Raw genomic sequence first — 15,831 nt, 5'->3', positions numbered from 1 at the left:
GGCTCTGCAACTTCAGTACTCACGCCGTAAGAATATTTGCCTCTAAGACAATAGAAACCAGTAGTACTGCTAGAAATGTCAGCTGTCATTCAACAAGCTGAGGAAAATGGAAAGTATAAACTAGAGAAATATATAAGGGAAAATAGATGATGAATCAGATCCCATCTTTGATCGAAATTTTTGCCCAGTGGGAGTATATAAACAAGCAATGTAAGGAATCTAAGGTACACTTGAGATAGAGCAGGATAACAAATAGCCACCAACATTGGCACATGTGATAGCTACATTAATTCTTTGCCACTTTCCAAGCAATAATGAAGTGCAGGTCCTTGGGTTTTCACTGGTTCGTATATATGACACCAGTATGGAATCCTTATCCCTTCCCTGCTCAATTGGCTCTGGTAGAATAGAAATAATGCTTTAACGCTTCCAGATCCTAGGCTCACGTAGTTATGACCTACAAAGAAAACTCCAATTGAAAATAAGAGGAAAAAGATAAACCCGTATACAAGAGAAATACTAAATCAACAAATCATAAAAATTGACAACACTATGGCATGGCACTCTTTCAGCACAATGGATTCAAAACTGGTTACAGACAAAGGATGGTAATGGTCCTGTTTGGATTTGATTTTCAAAGCCCATCCATATTTTGCTTCCCAGATAGGCATTCCTGCTGCCGAAAGAAGAAAGGCATGTAACTAAACATCTGTACATCCCCTAATAAAAGAAATCCAAAGACTCTAGTTCAGGTGATGACCATAATACCCTGTATATGACCCCCACATTCTAAATCACAAAGCTGGCTTTGACAATTGAAGTGGGTTCAATCATCTCAACCAAAATAGGCAATTAACTGATTTTCATTCCATTCAGAGTGAGAACTGTTCCGATCTTGCTAGAGCTATAAAAAAGACTGGAAATTTTAAGAAAGGAAAGAGCATTAAAAACCCAATTCTAAACATCTGTACTGGCTTTGCCAACACAAGTGAGTATGAAAAACATGAACAAAGAAAATAGTTTCTAAATTGTTATAATCAATTTTACACATGACAGAGGGGCAATCTTGATCCACATAAAGTTCTCATCCATTACCCACATTGCAATACAAACCTTCGTCACATTTCAAGTTCAAAACCTTAAAAGAAAGAAACCTTCGTCAAACAGATGCGATGTGGAAGTGAACTTCACCATTGCCTTCTCAACAAAATTCCCTGCAAATTATCATTGCCTTATCAACAAAATGTCATATACATAGGCTATTGAAGCAATAAACAATTATTCTATTACCGAAACAAGCTACCACATACCTACGCGAATCTGCAAAATCACGAAGCAATATCCACGTGCATTGACTCTTCATGTTCGTCATCCTCTTGCTCATCCCTTAAAGTCATCTATTTCGAAACAAGAAAAATGAAAAAATTACAACATTGATAAAGACAATTAGTAAGAATAAGAAATTGAAGAGGTTCACATAAGAAATCCAAACCTTCTGTTTCTTTTTATTTTCTTGTCCACATGTTGTCATGTAATGGCCAATTTCTCCACATTTCTTACACCTTCGTATCTGCTTTGGTTGGGATTGGGACTTTTCTATCGGGGATTTGAACCGGGTAGCAACCTTTGGACGGCCCTTGGTTCTTACAGGTTGGGGGTCGCGAATAGAAATCTCAACTCCTTGGCTAACAAAGTTGGTTACTACTTCGCTCCCACTGTTTGCCAAATCAACTTCCTTGTCTCTCATCTCCTTCTCAGAGTCCAACAACCAAGCATCAAGGGTTTCATTCACATTCTTGAAAAGAGTGTTATTATCTTTAAACCTATCTAGAAGTGTTTGAAACTTTGTTATTAGGCACCATCTGTGAAGTGGAGATATATCATTATTATCCAACTCTCTCATAAACACTCCATTATCCACACGATATCTAACCCCAGTTGTCCATCTATTTAAGATATATTGTTGGGGAATGCTCATCAATTGCTTCTTGGACATAATGCGGAGTATGTGTTTGCATAAAATTCCTTTCGTCTCGAACATCGCGCACTCACATGTTGCCTTTACCCCTTCAGATTCATCGTACACAACTTTGCACCATTTCCATTTCTCATCAACACTTAATCCAACTTTGTATACTGCCACGCTGCCACTCTTTTTCACCTTCTCATGATAACAGTCAATACTATCCTTAAATTCTGCCTGAAATATGTCAAACATTGTCTTCGTATAAGACTTACTAGCTTCTTCTTCCAATTTGCTCCTTGAAACAAGTACAGGCTTCGTTGTTTTAGACTTGAAATCTTCCTGAGACTCCGTTTTACGGCGTTCAATAAGTGCCCTATCATATTGCTCTACGAATTCTTTTAAGCTTGTGTTCTGATTTACATATCCATCAAAGAAAGAATTGATGCTTTCACTGCACGCACTGGATGTCATGCCAGCAGTGAATGTGTCCCTGAAATATGCTGGCACCCAGTGGGTCCGTACATCCCACATTTTTGCTAACCAACCGTTTTCCTCAATATGATATTTCTGAATCAAATTTTCCCATGCTACCTCACAGTCTTCCTTTTGTCTCGTGTAAAACCATTTCTTGTAATCCTTGGGAAATTCACTAGTGTGATCTCGCATTAATGGAACATGCTCAAGTAAGTGCTTACTGATGTGCCAAGAGCAAAATCTGTGACGCGTATTTGGAAAGACGGTTCTGATAGCATTTCGCATCGCCCCATCCATATCTGTGATGATACAACCAGGAGCTCTCCCGAACATGCAGTCCAACCACTGCTCAAATAGCCATGTAAATGTCTCTTCTGTTTCGTTTGCTATTAGCGCACATCCAAATAAGGTGCTCTGCATGTGGTGATTTACTCCAGTAAATGGTGCAAAAGGCATTCTAAACATGTTCGTCCTATACGTTACATCAAACACAATGACATCACTAAAGGTTAGATATGCATCTCTAGCTCGTGAATCGGCCCAAAACATTGATCGCAAGTTACCATTAATATCCAACTCCATTTTGAAAAAAAAGTTTGGGTCCTGTGATTGTTTCGCTTGGAATTTCTGTGCTACCAAAACGCCTTCATGACCCATATTATTCACCCTCTGTTTTCTCAAATGGCAAACCACCTGATTTGTCGTTATAGAACTACCAGATCCTTTATATGAAACATTAATGGCCTTCGCAATATTAGCAGGATGGATTGAGGCTGTACTCAGGTCATCCATCAAATTCTTAACTACCTGAGTCTTGATAAATTTGTTATGCGAATGATGCATTTGTCGTTTCAGTGGAGAAGTAAGCTCATGACAATGTACATCTTCAAAAGCTTTAACTTTCCACTTCCCATCAATTAATGAGATATCCATTTTCGCTTTACAACCCTCCCTGACAGTCCGACGTGGCTTCACAACTCTATCAACCACCACATTTTTAGCTTTACTGCTTTTGAACCCTGCTCTATCACAAACAAATCTCTTAAATATCACTTTCTTTGTTATCTTCGACTTATAAGTTGATGATTTCCGTACTCCAAAACCGGTGGCCAACCCATATATATTATAAAACTCGTATGCATCATTTTCACTATCAAATATCTGATCCAATAAGGGTTTCTTACCCAGATTCCTCTCACCACCATCATCAATATCAACAAATTCTACATCGCCCTCCTCATTTGGGTCTCCCTCCTCATTTCGGTCTACCTCCTCATCAACAGATATATATCCCACCTCACTTTCATCATTTCCTAACATATCGCCAACCATAATCAGTCTATTAGCGTCAATATCATCAATTGATAAACCAAAATCTATACAGTCTCTATCATCCATTAACTTGAGTGCACTTCTTCAATCCCTTCACTTCAAGACAATCAAATAAAACAAAAAACATGTAAGCCAAATCAATGTCAATTACATAATAATAAACGAAGCATAAACATAAGCACAAATCTATAGAAATGCTTTGTCTATCCAAATCACCAAATAACCAACAGGAACAGCAGGAAAACCTTAACAGTTAAAAACCTAGAAACAAAAACAAACCTAACTGGAACCCCTAGAAGAGGGAAAAAAATAAATGGCAGAGATTGAAACTTCAGCTACTTGAAGGAAAAAACAGCAAAAAACCGAGGATGAGATGCCATAGTGTCAGCCCATTTCAGATCATTTAAGAAAAAAAATAATAACTGTAAAATTAATTAAAATCACGACATTCACGTTCTCCTCAAGAAAAACAAAACAAAACAGCAAAACCAGACGTTAAAAACCTAGAAACAAAAAAAACCTAAATGAAACCCCTAGAAGAGGGAAAAAAAGAAAAAAAAATGAAATATAGAACTTACCTGGGGAGGAGAACGACGCCTGGTTCGTTGGAGGAGACCACACCTTGCGGAGATGGCAGATCTCGCCACCAGATAACAAAGGCCTGTTTGCAAAGTAGCCTTTCAGCTCCTGCTACAGAAAATATAAAGCCATCAATTCATCCATCCATAGCAGAACCAGTTGTCTGAAAGAATTGGGAATTGGATAAAATTCAATTGACAGACCTTAACAGATGTACTGTCCTCTAACAGTGGTAGCAACTTATGCACTATCCTCTAAGACTGGTAGCAACTCAAATGCACTTAGAATCTGCCTAAAGTTTGGAATGTCCCCGAACAAAATGTCCTGTAGATGAAGTAAATTTGCAACCACCATCAAATCTCATCAAAATATGTAGTTATAAATTTAATAACAAAAATCCTTCAAATAAAAGCAGAATATAATAAGAAAGAAAACACCCATTTATAAAACTCCCGCAGCGCACTGAGCTTGATTTTCTCAGCACACCTAACCCACGAAACCCTAGAACAGCCCCTCTCCACAAAAACCCACTTGAAAAGAAACCCATTTACGCAGTAAACTAAAGAAAATTTCACAAAATTGAGAGTAAGAGATAACCCATTTTCAAGCCAAACAATGAAGATGATAATCTCCTGCTCATACCTCACAAGCCGAGAACTTACAGAAAATCCACAACCCAAAAACACTAGACAGAGAAGACAGAAAACAACAAGAAAGTGAGCTTGTGTAGAACTTACAGAGAGAGGGGGAAAATAACCACAAAATCTCAAAAATCCATCACTATTTTTGTTGCCCTAGAAAAAAAAATAAAAAAGGAACAGTTAAAAACCTAGAAACAAAAAAAACCTAAATGAAACCTCTAGAAGAGGGAAAAAAAGAAAAAAAAACTGAAATATAGAACTTACCTGGGGAGGAGAACGACGCCTGCTTCGTTGGAGGAGCCCACACCGAGCGGAGATGGCGGATTTCACCGTCGAGAAGGAAGGGGAGGACGGATTTTGCGCGCGTCTAAGGAGATGGCACCGTGCGGGGATAGCATCTGTCGAGAAAGAGAGGGAGAACGTCGATGGCACCGTGCGGAGAGAGGCGGCAGATTTCTCCGATCGTCGGAGATGCCCTCTGGTTTTGGGTGAGACGATCGCACATGAGAGAGAAGCTCGAATGGGTTTTTCCCTTTTGTCTATGGATTTTTGAGTGAATGGCTATGATCGTTTGTAATCAACGGCTATTGTGCGACTGCGCATATAGCTTATATGAGCGACCGCTCACCATCACTTTCCCCATATATATATATATATATATATATATATATAGAGAGAGAGAGAGAGAGAGAGAGAAACGGAATCATGGATGGTGATGCCGGTAGAAAGAGACCCTCTTGTAGCATGTGACTACAAAGACTAGTGATTGCCCGTTTGGCCTTTCCTTACATTTGCAAAAATAAAACAGATATGTTGGGCGTGGTATCTACGATACACAATTGTGATCTTATTAGACAAGATCATGATTTTAAGGTGTTATTTATATTGATCTATTTTTACCATAGAGATATGGGATTTGCCAGGGACCGTCGCGTAGGGCATTTTTGCAGATGGGCTGCTTGTCGTATTCATTTAATTCATATGAGGTGGCTGCCCTCACATGCACAGCCCATCTGTGTCTGTGAAATGCCTTATGCAATGATCCCTAGCAAAGCCCTACACCTTACCGCCTCAACTCAAACGTCACAAGGGTGCGATTCTTTGGTTCTTGCCATCTCCCACACACGCACACAGGGCACGTAGGCAGGAGATTTTTTGCCTTGAGAAGTTTTAGGTCGCGCACGAGATTTTCCCCAACTGAGATTTTCTTTGAAATGGAACGGCGAGAAACTCTCACTCTCTATTGATACGGCGATAGTGTGGATTCAAATTTCAAATGTTCAGGCTAATCCTAGCTCATCAGTGATCCAAACCATTCATCTACCAAGACCCATTATGGATTGCTCTGTCTCAAAAATCTCCTTCATTGGATGATCCTAACCGCCTAAGTTGAAGCGACTTTCCAGCTGAATGTGGGCTGTTTTCCTTTCCAACAATCCCGTTACAGGCCAAAAACAGAGGGTTTAGGATTGTTATGGAGAAGATTTTGGGGACATGTTCTATTCATTGCAGGACCAGACAGATGAATGGTTTGGATCCCTCAACAAGTGGCCCCTGCAAGTACTTTTCACCCTCTAATACTTTTCAAGGAGATAAAAAAAATAAAAAAACATTCCCTTTCAATGCTTTCATATGGTGACTCTAAGAATGAAAGGTGCAACTATGGTTACTATTCTGTTATGAAAAAAACAAAGGGTTTTGCTAAGGTGTATTGGAAATTAAATTTTAAAGATGTTTTATAAAGAAATCTCAAAATAGGTGTAAACAAAAGTCTGAAAGTACGTGTAAAATGAATGAAAAATTTCTTTTCCAATGCACCTGAAGGTGGGTGCCCTTAGGGCACTCTTTAGCAAAACCCAACAATATGGGTACTTTAAGGACAAAGAGTAAAAAAAACAGGGGCATGTTTGTGAATAAACAACTGTGGGAAACACATCTACTAAAAGGTATGAGTATCCGGGACATGGCAAAAAAAATTTAACGATAAATTTGATTCTCCAAGTGGTGTGAGAGGGATAGTTGTTCAGGTGGTGGGAGGAGGAGAGAGTTGCGAGGCCCGGAATGATTAGACGAGAAGAGGCCAGTTTAGTTTGGGTAAGCTCCCAGAGTTTATAGAAGGTCATCAGGTTTGAACTTCATCAAAATAAAACACAAGGTTGTGTTGGAAAAGATCAGAGAGGGATTTATGGTGATTGAGCACACAAGGAAGGGAGAAATGATAGTTGATCTTCTTACCAATGTTAGGCAGAAAGCAATTTTCAAGGCTCATGCTACGAGCATGGGATTGATTGTATCTTTTGATGCACTTGGCTAGCAGGAGTTGTTCTTTTGCTTTGTCATATTGTAATAAAATTACAACAACTATGTACAGGCTTGATCCCACATCGAATACAGGCACTTCTTAAAGGTACCGAAAAGCGATTGATCTTAAGCACACTATAAGAAAGTTGGATTTTACCACGTGTAAAACTTGATGAAATTATAAACGAGGCATAAGGGTTTAGTGTCAAAGATGAATGCAATGGGATAGATAATATTGCTTAGCACAGAGGTTACAAAGTTCTAATAGATTTAGATTTGGTTAGAACCAGTTTTAGCAACACAAGGTGATGAAGGGTATACTTAAATCATAATAGAAGTTGGGTGTTAGAAAGACTGATGAAAGTCGAGAGATTTGCTTGGGGTGTGAAACTCTAAAGAATGAAATCCACATGTTGATCTCTTAACACCCTCTCTCAAGCTCTGAAACATGGGACGGATAGTCCCCTCCTCGTGAGCCCATAAATTGGTTGACCAATATTTGCAATTACATGAACTTGTAGAGAGCCATGTACAGTACGTTCTCGAACAAAATGATGAAGTTGGGTCCTAGAAATACACAGATGCCATTTTTAGAGGACTGGTCATTGGGCCCATTATTCAACATAGGGAGAGAGCCTCGTGGCCCAACAAATGAATGGTTTGTGGGCCCCACATTCTATAATCTCATTGGTCCACGTGTCGAGCAAGGTTGAAGAGGGCTCCACGCATATATATGCGCTGATATCCCCCCCCCCCCCCCCCCCCCCCCCCGCCCCGCGGGACGGCTGGCTAACGCTAAACGTTAGGATTTAATGTATGTGTCACTTACCCACCATTTGACATTTTGACGAGTCTCTCTCTCTCTCTCTCTCCACACACACACACACGCAACAGAAACAGTTGGTGGGCCCAACAGAAATCGTTGGTGGAATGGTGGGCCCATCTTTGAACAACATAGGCCCCGCCCATACCACACCATAGGATAATCCAAACCGTCCATTTGATGGGCCATAAACGTAAATAGGTTGCGTCCCAAAATATCATTTCCATAGGCTGATCCTAGCCCTCCGATCTAAATAGAAACTACATCTTATGCAACCTCTATAGATTGTAGGGTTTTGATCATCCTATGGAAATGATTTTTGGGGCACAACCTATTTACATTGTGGCCCATCAAATGAATGGTTTGGATCATTCTATGGAGTTGGTCGTAATGTAACATTAAGGCCCGTCCACAACATAGGACGATCCAAGCCGTCCATGGTTTGGATAATCCTATGGAGTTGGTCGTACAGTAACATTAAGGCCCAATCGTAGGCCCCACAGATATTTTTTCAAATTGAAGCGTACCGTCCACAACATAGGATGATCCAAGCTGTCCATGGTTTGGATCATCCTATGGTGTGATTCGTACAGTAACATTAAGGCCCAATTTAGGCCCCACCCATATTTTTGAAAATGGAAGTGTACCGTCCATACCATAGGATGATCCGAGCCGTCCATTTGATGGGCCATAACGTAAATGGGTTGTGCCCCCAAAAGGGTTGGCCCATCAAATGAATGGTTTGGATCATCCTGAGGTCGTACAGTAACATTGCGGCCCATCCACAACATAGGATGATCCAAGCCGTCCACGGTTTGGATAATCCTATGGAGTTGGTCGTACAGTAACATTAAGGCCCAATCGTAGGCCCCACCGATATTTTTCAAATTAAAGCGTACCGTCCACAACATAGGATGATCCAAGCCGTCCATGGTTTGGATCATCCTATGGTGTGGTTCGTACCAATTTAGGCCCCACCCTACAATCTAGAGGTTGCATAAGATGTAGTTTCTATTTAGATCGGAGGGCTAGGATCAACCTATGGAAATAATATTTTGGGACGCAACCTATTTACGTTTATGGCCCATCAAATGGACGGTTTGGATTATCCTATGGTGTGGTATGGGCGGGGCCTACGTTGTTCGATGGGCCCACCATTCCACCGATGGTTTCTGTTGGGCCCACCAACTGTTCCTGTTGTGTGTGTCTGGGGAGAGAGAGAGAGAGAGAGAGAGAGACCGGTCAAATGGTAAGTAAACGTCGTTAGCCAGCCGTAAGGTGGGGATATCAGCGCCCAAATCGAAACGTAAGAGAAAAAAAAAATGGGAGACGAAAAGGTGAAAGAGGAAGCACTACAGATCCTGGGTCTGTTCCAAATCCTCCCTAGATTAGTTGTTTTCGACCTCGATTACACTCTCTGGCCTTTCTACTGGTAATTTTTTCTTCTTCTTTTTTGTGAATTAGCTTCTGTGGGTCTGAATCACATGTGGGTTTTTATTTCCATGTAAACTTTGCTCTGATCTTCTAATTTCTAGAAACTGAACGAGTTATTCTCTTTCTTTTTTCTTGGAATTAAGGATCTATGTCGATAAGGGTCTGTTTTTTTTTTCTTCTGAATTTGCGATTTTGATATGATATGTTCTTGTTCGGTTGGGTTATTTGGGTTCCCTTCTTCTTGTTCGAAAATCTCGAATTCTTGCAACTAGGGTTGTGATTCCATGTCCTCGTGTCACTACCAAGAACCCAAGAGAGAAAAATGGTGAAAATCTCGAATTCTTATTTTGATAATTGTTAGGATAAATATTTATGGAATTATCCTTAGAGTTATTATAGAATTGTATCACTAAATATGTTAGTAGAGCTGCACATCTGCTCTGGCAACCATTCTCTGAATATATCCAATGGTCTTAGAGCTTTGGGTTGTCTACCAGTTACAAATACACCTTTTGTAGTTAAAGTATAATTCAATGTATCAATGACATTAATTACTGTGGAGAAAATTACAGCGGATTAATACCAAACCCGCCACTCTTTCCTCGTCCTCTCAATCAAGGTTGTACACAAGAGAAACACGAGTAAAACTCGAGAAAAAACCCAAGAGGAGAAACCTGAGAGGAACCTCACTCTCTCCTTCTCTCTTTCTCTCTCTCTCCCTCTCTTGTTTGCCGCAACCCACACTTGATCGTGTGAAGGCTTTTATCCCGAGGTTTTACCAAAACCTAAAGAAAACTTTCCTATTTCGGTTTCCACCGAATTGTGGGAAACAAGACAACTTTCCCAACAATTACAATAAAATAACTTCTGGGATTAATGACATTAATTCCAATGCTTCTACGTCAAATCAATGACATTAATTACAATAAAAATAACTCATGGGATCAAGTGCCATGCAGGTATAGTTTGATTGCTTCTAGATTTTTCATGCTAATTACAATTATTTTTGTTAGAATAACTTCAATAGCCTTTTGGGGACTCGAGTCTCTTTACCTTTCTCTTCATTGTTCTGTACACTTCTGTTTGAAGTTTACATGATTGATAGAACTAAATGGTTTTATTCTGCGCCTGGTTTGGCACTTCACAAATGACAAATCCTAGAATTAACTCTTCTCAACTGATTTTTCAATTTCCAAACAAACAAATAAAAACCTAGACACATAGGAGACTGATATCTACGCAGCCATGTTTTGATAATGGACAAAACACCATGTTTACACATTTTTAACTACTGTCAAAAGCTATTACAGTTCCCAAAAAGCTATCAGCATCCAATTAAAAACGTATAAAACAAGGTGATTCGTTGTCTTATCAAAACATGGACGTGCAGATATCAGTCCGCTATACACACGCACGCGCACACACATAAGTATATACATAAGCTGCTCATTTTATTTTAATGAGTCTCTTACTATTACTGATTAAATTTCTTTTCTGAGTGACTTTTCTGTTTCTCAGCGAATGCCGCTCCAAAAATGAAAAGCCATCTCTGTACCCACATGCCAAAGGCATATTGTATGCTCTCAAGGATAAGGGCATTGATGTAGCAATTGCTTCTCGATCACCAACTCCTGATATAGCAAAGGCATTTCTCAAGAAAATGGATTTTCAATCCATGTTCGTGGCCCAGGTGATTTCCATCACGAACGTTTTATTTTCCTCTAAATGAGCATGCTTTTATTAGTGTCACTGCTCTCACATTTACTCTTTTACTGGTGTTGAGACTATAGCAGACTATTCAATAAAAAAAGACTATAACTGAATATAGAAACTTCATGAATTGTGACCCAAACTCCCAGAACTGCCCAGAATTTCAGAAATCAACTAGTGACTTTACCTCTCGAAGAAACAATTATCTTGAAACATTTTTTACACTGAATTGTTGGAAGTTCAAACTCTTGGGTTGCTTATGTGGACCCATTTGTAATTTTTTGGAAGAGCAGGATCGTTTTGCCACCGTAATGAAGTAATATTTAACCCAAAGTTCATGTTGCCTCACTATTCAAGAAAATGAGAATTTGATGTCTGAAAGTTATGCTTGTTAATTTTAAACGAACTTTTTTTTGTTGTTCAAGGACATGGAAATATAAATTATTTTAATGATGAGACAATCCTCTTCTTTCATATTTTATTAGCAGGTTCTGCACACTGGTACAATCAGAAAATTTCTTCAAATCAAGATCATGAGACATCAATAATAAGAATCATGGGGATGTTATTTCGTATCTTATGGTGTCACTGGAGCATTACTGTTTCCCTGTTGATAATGTTTATAATTTGGGATTTGCTAGGGGCCGTCGCAGACCGGCTGTTGCATGAGAAAGCAGCCACATAAGCTCAGTTTATCTCTCATTCATTTAATTTATCTGAGGGGCTGCTCTCTGATGCAACAGCCGGTACCATCACAAAAGGCCTTTTATGATGGTACCTAGCAAATCCTTTATAATTTTATTACTCGTTATATAATATTGGGGAAAAATATGACTGCACCCCCTTGTTTTGATAAAGGCAATCCTCTCTTTATTTTGCACTTTTCTAGTTAACTATTAAAGGCTACTAGTTGCAGACCCGTGCGTTGCACGGGGCGAATAAAAATGAAAATGATTCATAAAAATTTGTGGGAAGCATGTTGAAAAGTTATATTGCAAATCCTAATATTAAATATTAAAATTTAAAAAGAAGAATAAATACTAGAAAGTATATATAATATTAAATAAATTTTAAAAGTTATTTGTGATTCTTCTACAGTACACACACACACACATATTAAATAAATTCTTAACAAAAAAAATTCTTGAATTTTTTCCACGATTTAGAGAGAAATGATATGGGCGGTTTGGATCATCCTATTGTGTGGTCCCTACATTACTTTTTGAAAAATAAGGGACTATAAGGGCTTACACCATATAAAAAGTCTATAAATTAAAGCTAAAAGAAAGATGAATTAAATTATTGAATCATGGCTTAAACAAAATATTGGCATACCCGGATGTAGGACTGTCAATCGGGATGGGCAAGCTCGAAGCCCGCCCGTTCAGCCCGCTAAAAGCCCGCCCTTAATTAAAATGAGAACAAGCCAAACCAAGCTTGGTCAAAAGTTGAAGCCCGAACTCTAATTTGGGCTGAGCTTGATCAAAGGTCGTCCAGCCCATTATAGGCCCGGGCCCGATAATATATTTACTATATAATTTACTATGCTAAATTTTAGACTTATCTTATGTTTAGATTGCTTTTGACTGGTGGATTGCTTCAATTTAAATGATGATTGGTTCAACATCCATTACCAGTATGGTTGTATACCTCATTCTCTGTTACTCTTTATGATATTAAATGGTTTTCTAGTTCAACACTTAAACAGGAATACGTTCAACAGGTTTTTTGGATGGAATGTTCAATAGGTTTTTGGTTGTTAACTTGTCTTTGAGCTGGTACTTGGTCACTCTGTGCTTGCCTTAGTCTTTTCTCGTGCAGAAAATAAGAGGTGATGGGCAAGCCCGAACTCGGCCCGAAGCCTGTTGTGGAGTTTGGGCTGAGTTTGAGTAAGCAAACTCTAATTTAGTCAGGCCCGAACTCGGCCCGTAGCCCGTTGTATAGACATGGGCTGAGCTTGAGCACCTCAGGCCCACCCAAGCTCGGCCCGATTGACAGTCCTACCTGGATGAGGACGGAGGTCACGGCTTTGAAAAGGATTGGTGGGTAGAAGAGAAGAAGTTTAAAACTTAATATAATTAAATCTCTCTCTCCACTGTCTCTTTAAAACGTAACTAAAAAAGAGGGAGAGATATTATACGAGATTTAATTGCTTGCTATGGAGAGAAATAAGGAAGTAGTAGAAATCCTTTTCATAGTAGACGGTGGAAAGAGGGGTTGCTTTAACTAATAAAGACGGACAGAGATTATAGGAGATTTAATTGGTTGCTATGGAGAGAAATAAGGAAGTTGTGGAATTCCTTCTCAAACGTAAACAGATCACATTTTGATGCTATACACAGTAGTGCGGTGTATATTACGCTTTCTCTTAAAAGGGGCTATACGCAGAAGTTGCGTGTATAGGAGGGTGCCACGTGGCAGCACCACGTTGTGCACCATTCAGCTTTACTTATATATAATTAGATTACAATTCTCAAAAAACTAACACCAGCCAATCAAAAAACTGGTTAATAAATTGAGTGCCATTGTAAAAGAAGGAATGCTAATATTATTTCCCAATATTTATCAGTTGACTATTGATTCTTATTGTATATTTAAATTTTATTTTGTTCTTGTTGCAGGAGATTTTCTCCAGTTGGTGCCACAAGACAGAGCATTTCCAGAGAATCCACAGGAGGACTGGGGTGCCTTTTAATTCAATGCTCTTTTTTGATGATGAGGATAGGAACATTGACGCGGTAATGTCTCTTTGTTTCACCTGCTTTTCTTGATACTTTGAACTCTTGCATTTTTCTTCTGAAGCATTTCAAATTCATTTATATCTTCGTAGTTTTCTGTATTCTTTCCATAGTTATAGAATATTTCAAGTTGGAAAATCCATTATGTATTTAGTTCTTCACCTTCTTACATTTATACCATTCATGTAACTTTGGTCAACATTCTCTACAGGTCTCGAACATGGGAGTAACAAGCATTTTGGTTGGTAATGGTGTGAACCTTGGAGCTTTGAGGCTGGGCTTAACTAATTTTGCTCGTGATTCTGTCTCTCCAGGTAGAAACAAAGGAAAGTAACTTGTTTCTAGCTCAACTGAATGGTTATCTTTTTGAAACCATGCCCCATAAAGTTGAGCTACTTCTATATATCTCATTGGGTTATTGAAATTAGTTTTTTGTGGCTATGAGCATGTCTATGTATTGGTGACCAATTTATTTTTAATTTGGGATTGAGAATCTGGATACAAAGTACAAACATTATACAGGTTTTTTTTGTTTGAAAAAAATTCTGCTTCTTTTACAGTCATCTTTTATATAGAAGATTAATGAGCGGCACTCACGTATAATTGGTTTGGATCATCAAATATATAACCCAGATCTATTTTTTCCTCCCCTAGTATTTTCTAAGAGAAAATCCTTTCGACAGTGACCATGTAAGGAGAATGGCAACTGTATGCAATGAGCCTACCTCCATGTATAGAGTTCGGGTCTATGAATACCAAACACAAGTTCAGGACATTGCCCCTTGAATATATGGATAGCGTGAGAAACTCTATTTCAGGGCAAAGTTATTAGTTGTTTGGGCGGTGTTTCGAAACTTGGACTAGGACAAGAACTCACTCAACAAGGTAAAAGAGAGTCGACTTGGGAGAGTCAATGAGTGGCGCGGTAAATATTTCATCAACATTCTACATTCAATAAGAAGATCTCAGCACTTCTTCATGGCGCAAAAAAAACCCACATAGATTTTGGCTATGGACATAAAAGCTTCAACTGTTGCTTGGGGTCTTTGTAGGGAAAAGCTTTGGGGCCTTCAAGCATTTCTCGGGGAAAATGCGCACACCAAGGTTCCAAAAGATGTTGATTGTAAATAAGAGGATTGCCATCAAATTTTTTTGTGCAAACCAGTTGATCCCATCTTATAGGATCAACTGGTTTGGTGATGCAGAACATTGATCTCCTAGGGTATCAATGTGTGATCATCATAGCGAAAATATACTGTATCGGCTTTAGATATTGAGAATTAATTGAGTCCAAAAACAGGCTACTGGAGTCAAAATTGCATTTAATTTTGAGTCATATAATCAGTTTTGGACAAAATCTAAACGAACAGGGCACACCTCAGATTTGTGGTGATTTTGCCCTTCTAACTTTTTGAACTGGCTATTTTAGAAGCCACAATTTCAAGGTCTAAGATCATCCAATGGAGAAGATTTGGGGCGTATTAGGGGTGCAACTTGGGTCAGGTTGGATCAGGTTGAGGCCAACCCTAGCCCAACCCAAGATAGCATTCCCTCAACCCTAACTGGAGCCTCGGGTCAATGATGGTCAACCCTAATCCAACCCGCTTCTAAATCTCTCAAGCCTTCCCAGCTTACCTACGCAAAAAAAAGAAAAAACACCTCTCAACCCGTCTAACCTGCTTTTTCCGAATCAGGTGGGGTTGGGTTCAGGATAATCTAGGCCAAACACAAGAATATGAAAAAAAACATTGCCCTGAGAAATCACGATAAAATTGGAGGACGAGTAGGATCGGATTGCCCAAGGCCCCTATCACAAACCGTAATAAAATCGGA

General features: G+C 39.1%; 2 protein-coding genes across 2 annotated transcripts; one reads left to right on the top strand and one right to left on the bottom strand.

Moving 5' to 3' along the window:
- Positions 1 to 1,851: 1,851 nt before the first annotated feature.
- Positions 1,852 to 3,838, bottom strand: LOC143875633 (protein FAR1-RELATED SEQUENCE 5-like). Its single transcript, XM_077377242.1, has 2 exons — positions 2,053 to 3,838; positions 1,852 to 1,862 (listed from the first exon to the last, which is right to left on the bottom strand). The coding sequence occupies exons 1-2, from the start codon at positions 3,836 to 3,838 to the stop codon at positions 1,852 to 1,854; spliced, it is 1,797 nt and encodes a 598-aa protein (XP_077233357.1).
- A 5,530-nt stretch (positions 3,839 to 9,368) lies between these two features.
- On the top strand, positions 9,369 to 14,590 carry LOC143876282 (Haloacid dehalogenase-like hydrolase (HAD) superfamily protein). The gene is made up of 4 exons (XM_077378018.1): positions 9,369 to 9,548; positions 11,069 to 11,240; positions 13,882 to 13,998; positions 14,210 to 14,590. The coding sequence occupies exons 1-4, from the start codon at positions 9,439 to 9,441 to the stop codon at positions 14,330 to 14,332; spliced, it is 522 nt and encodes a 173-aa protein (XP_077234133.1). The 5' UTR covers positions 9,369 to 9,438; the 3' UTR covers positions 14,333 to 14,590.
- Positions 14,591 to 15,831: the final 1,241 nt, after the last annotated feature.

The sequence above is a fragment of the Tasmannia lanceolata genome, unplaced genomic scaffold (genome assembly GCF_043159265.1).
Source record: "Tasmannia lanceolata isolate RefF3 unplaced genomic scaffold, GAP_Taslan_0.1 ptg000004l, whole genome shotgun sequence".
Lineage (NCBI taxonomy): Eukaryota > Viridiplantae > Streptophyta > Magnoliopsida > Canellales > Winteraceae > Tasmannia > Tasmannia lanceolata.
This window is presented reverse-complemented; position numbering and strand designations above follow the sequence as displayed.

What these genes read in the sequence shown, in the direction of transcription:
- LOC143876282 (XM_077378018.1), top strand. Translation starts at nt 9,439, where the DNA reads ATGGGAGACGAAAAGGTGAAAGAGGAAGCACTACAGATCCTGGGTCTG. An exon ending in ACTCTCTGGCCTTTCTACTG is followed by an intron (nt 9,549 to 11,068) that starts GTAATTTTTTCT and finishes TCTGTTTCTCAG; the next exon opens with CGAATGCCGCTCCAAAAATG. An exon ending in AATCCATGTTCGTGGCCCAG is followed by an intron (nt 11,241 to 13,881) that starts GTGATTTCCATC and finishes TTCTTGTTGCAG; the next exon opens with GAGATTTTCTCCAGTTGGTG.
- LOC143875633 (XM_077377242.1), bottom strand. Translation starts at nt 3,838, where the DNA reads ATGGATGATAGAGACTGTATAGATTTTGGTTTATCAATTGATGATATT.